The sequence below is a fragment of the Octopus bimaculoides genome, chromosome 24, assembly GCF_001194135.2.
Source record: "Octopus bimaculoides isolate UCB-OBI-ISO-001 chromosome 24, ASM119413v2, whole genome shotgun sequence".
Classification (NCBI taxonomy): domain Eukaryota; kingdom Metazoa; phylum Mollusca; class Cephalopoda; order Octopoda; family Octopodidae; genus Octopus; species Octopus bimaculoides.
In genome coordinates, this window is record NC_069004.1 from 2,456,058 (window position 1) to 2,459,294 (window position 3,237).

The following is a 3,237-nucleotide window of genomic DNA, read 5'->3' on the forward strand; positions in this document are numbered from 1 at the left end:
ACACACACACACAATACACACACACACAATACACACACACACACACACACACACACACAATACACACACACACAATACACACACACACAATACACACACACACACACACACACACACACACACACACATATGGTGCAGTGTATCGCATTGAAACAAAATGTTAATATAGCAGTAGAGTTGTTATATAATTGCATCGTTTATATATAGTCTTACAGAAACACACACACTTACACACACACGCGCACACACATATACATACATACGTATGTATATCTATGTATATACATACATATATTATGGCCGGTCATAGAGTGACCGTTGGTTTTGCAGCCATAAAGCGCTTAGTAGTATAGACGACACGTCAGACTCAAATGGCCATTTTGAACCTGACTTCCGCAAATGGAAATGAATCAACCACTTTCGCTCCCACACCGTAAAAAAGCAACTGCTAATAATATCCAAATACAACGCTACCACATACGAACTCAATTCAATAAGACATTATTAAGAGAAAATGTATTGAATTAGCATAAAAAAGATCTTGAATCCTTCACGCGCCATACTGCCAAATTGGTCTATAGGTGCGAAACCAGAAATAATGAGGCCAGAAGCAGTCTAGCAAAATATCTCACTAAACTAATTTAGCTGCTACATTTCTGTTTGTGCCGCTGGGATGAACAGATGAGCCAGATCCTTCAGAAATTGCCCAGTCTTGGATCTCAGCTTTTACCAATATTGCAAATAATATCGCACCAGATACACATATAGCGGCACATAAGGCAAACACGATCTGCCATTCTTCTTGTGTACCGTTTGGGGTTAAAGCTTTTGTAGTTAAGGAACTGATACTGCCCGACGTTGAGGCAAAAGTGTTTGCAATTCCAAATATAATACCAGCATAACTTGGAGCTATGTCACTGTTATTGACAAGAACACCACCACTGGTAAATGATATTATTATACCACTGAGAAATAAAAGGAAAGTTATTAGAACGGTTTGATTACATTTGAGGAACCCTACCACAACCAGCAGACAAGCTGAAACAATCAGAGCAAATATTTGGAATAAAATCCGAACAGAGCGAGTTGACAGACATTTCTTTGAACGTATAAAATCTGCAAATTTTCCACACAGCGGTAGAGCTATGATTTGTCCAACCGAAGGAGCAGACGACATTAAACCGTTGGAGGTTGTTTTAACCTGTAAGGCTTCTTTCATATAAAGGGGTAGCAATGTCTGGAAAGAAATATCGGTCCAAGCATAAGCAAACATACCTAAGTTGATTGCCCAAACAGCCGGCGAGATCAATAGCCGTTTCCATGGTACTTTTCTAACTACACTTTCACATTTTATAGTTTTGTTTAAGTACGAACGTTCTTCTTCACTAATAGTAGGGTGGACGTTTGGATTATCATAAACAACATAAAACCACACACAACTAAACACTAACGATATTCCACCAAATACATAGAATATAGAACCCCATCCATTATCAAATCCATAAACACAGAGGTAACCTGCTGTTGAAAGACCTACAATGTTACCTAGAATTTGACCAGCAAATGCAAAACCTATCAACAAACCTATCTCTTGTGGAGGTCCCCAACGTCCAAATAAAGAGTGAATTGCTGGTGATAGCAACCCCGATACTGCACCTGTTAATATCCTTAAAACCAGAGTAAAATATCCACTAATTCGAGACAAACTTGGGTGAAGAATGGTCAGGATGGATGCCGAAAGAAGTGAACCTCCTAAGACTCTTTTTCCTCCGTATTTGTCAGATAATAAACCACTCAAAATGTTGGTTGCTATAAACCCATAAAAATACCCAGCCAACATGTTTGCTTGTAACGTGTCGCTCCATTCTAATTCCCCTCCAAAATCTCTGTCTACAGAATGATTACTTAGACCGGAACACTGTTGGTTATTTGCAGTAACGTTAACGTCCTCCGTTGTACGATGAGGTGTTTTCAACATACAAACAAAAGCCATGCTTAGGTCAACTCTTAAAGTTTGTAGCAGAAGAAAAGCAACAACACAGGCATAACATAATCTCCATCGACATGAACAACAACGCTCAACACAAATGGTAAACTTCGACATTATTATGTCCTCTCTACAGATTCTCAATGTTTTGCTGGAAGTTAAATGTTTGAAAGCATATTAATCCGTGAGTGATATATTAGACTAGAAGACAATTGCAGCAGTTTAGGAACTTTGCTTTGGTAACTTCGTTGATTTGTTTAACATAATTTCTTTACATAAAAGATGTTTGTTTTGTTATCAAAGTGAATATTTAATTGAATGAGATGTGTTCTCTGGAAATGAGGATGAAGATGTGTTTAGTACATTTATGTTTCTCAGTACATTGATACAATTTATTATCGATAATCATGGACTTCTTTATTCAATCTCTGTAAAACCAAATATCGATATACATCAGTTATGTTTGATTTAGTAACTTTTTCCGTTTCACCTTTACTAAGAAATAGAGAATATCACGTAAAGGTAAGAGTACAATCAAAGTGCTGAGTTGTGACAGAAAGATACAGAGAGCAGAGATTCAAGGACTCTGATGTGATCGCTAATGTTCGGGACAGTAATTGACTTCCAATTCTTTCTTTCTCTGCTCTATAGATGATGCTTCTTAAATATAAAAGAAACTGCTAAAAGATATATGGAAACCGACCTGTAAGATCAGCATAAATTTGATAGAAAAATTTGATAGAAAAATCCCAGAAAGTTGTGTTTAGTCTTTGATTATCTTTTATATTAGCTCAGTTTACCTGTGTACTGGCGTTTACAGGGTAGTTCCTAGTTCTAGTCCAGGTTTAGTCATTTAGTAATCCATTTCTTGTATTTATAATGTGGCAGAAACTGAAGATCCAGGTTTAGGAAATATCAGTTCAGTGACAAATGTCGGTGGACAGAATTGGTGAAGTTGAGAAAGAAAGTTCTTTGTATAATTCTTTATGTCTCTCAAAGTTCTTAGTTGAAACTGGATTCAGGCGAAAGTGGTACATTCACTGAAATGCGAGTAATCAATAGTAAATCTTTAAGACCAATGTTATATTTTTCATTACTGATAAAATTAACAAAATTGCAGGCATTTGTATACATTGTATATATATATTAAAATAAGGATCCCGATATTATACATTTGATTTTATATATATATGTCTCTCTTTCTCTCTCTCTCTCTCTCTCTCTCTCTCTCTCTCTCTCTCTCTCTCTCT

General features: G+C 36.5%; 1 protein-coding gene across 3 annotated transcripts in view; it reads right to left on the minus strand.

Annotated features, from left to right (window-relative positions):
* The window catches only part of LOC106877522 (sialin), a 12,399-nt gene that overhangs the window by 6,277 nt on the left and 2,885 nt on the right, over positions 1-3,237 (minus strand). Inside the window, exon 2 of one of the 3 annotated variants that reach the window (XM_014926449.2) lies at positions 2,788-3,027. The exons of 1 other annotated variant lie outside the window; for it this stretch is intronic. Coding sequence is in view for 1 of the 2 variants with exons in the window: in XM_052976391.1 (XP_052832351.1) it covers positions 632-2,104 (1,473 nt within the window). In the remaining variant the exon portion in view is untranslated. Of the gene's footprint in view, positions 1-10; positions 3,028-3,237 lie in introns of those variants that run through there. One more of the 3 variants, XM_052976391.1, reaches the window with a different exon arrangement.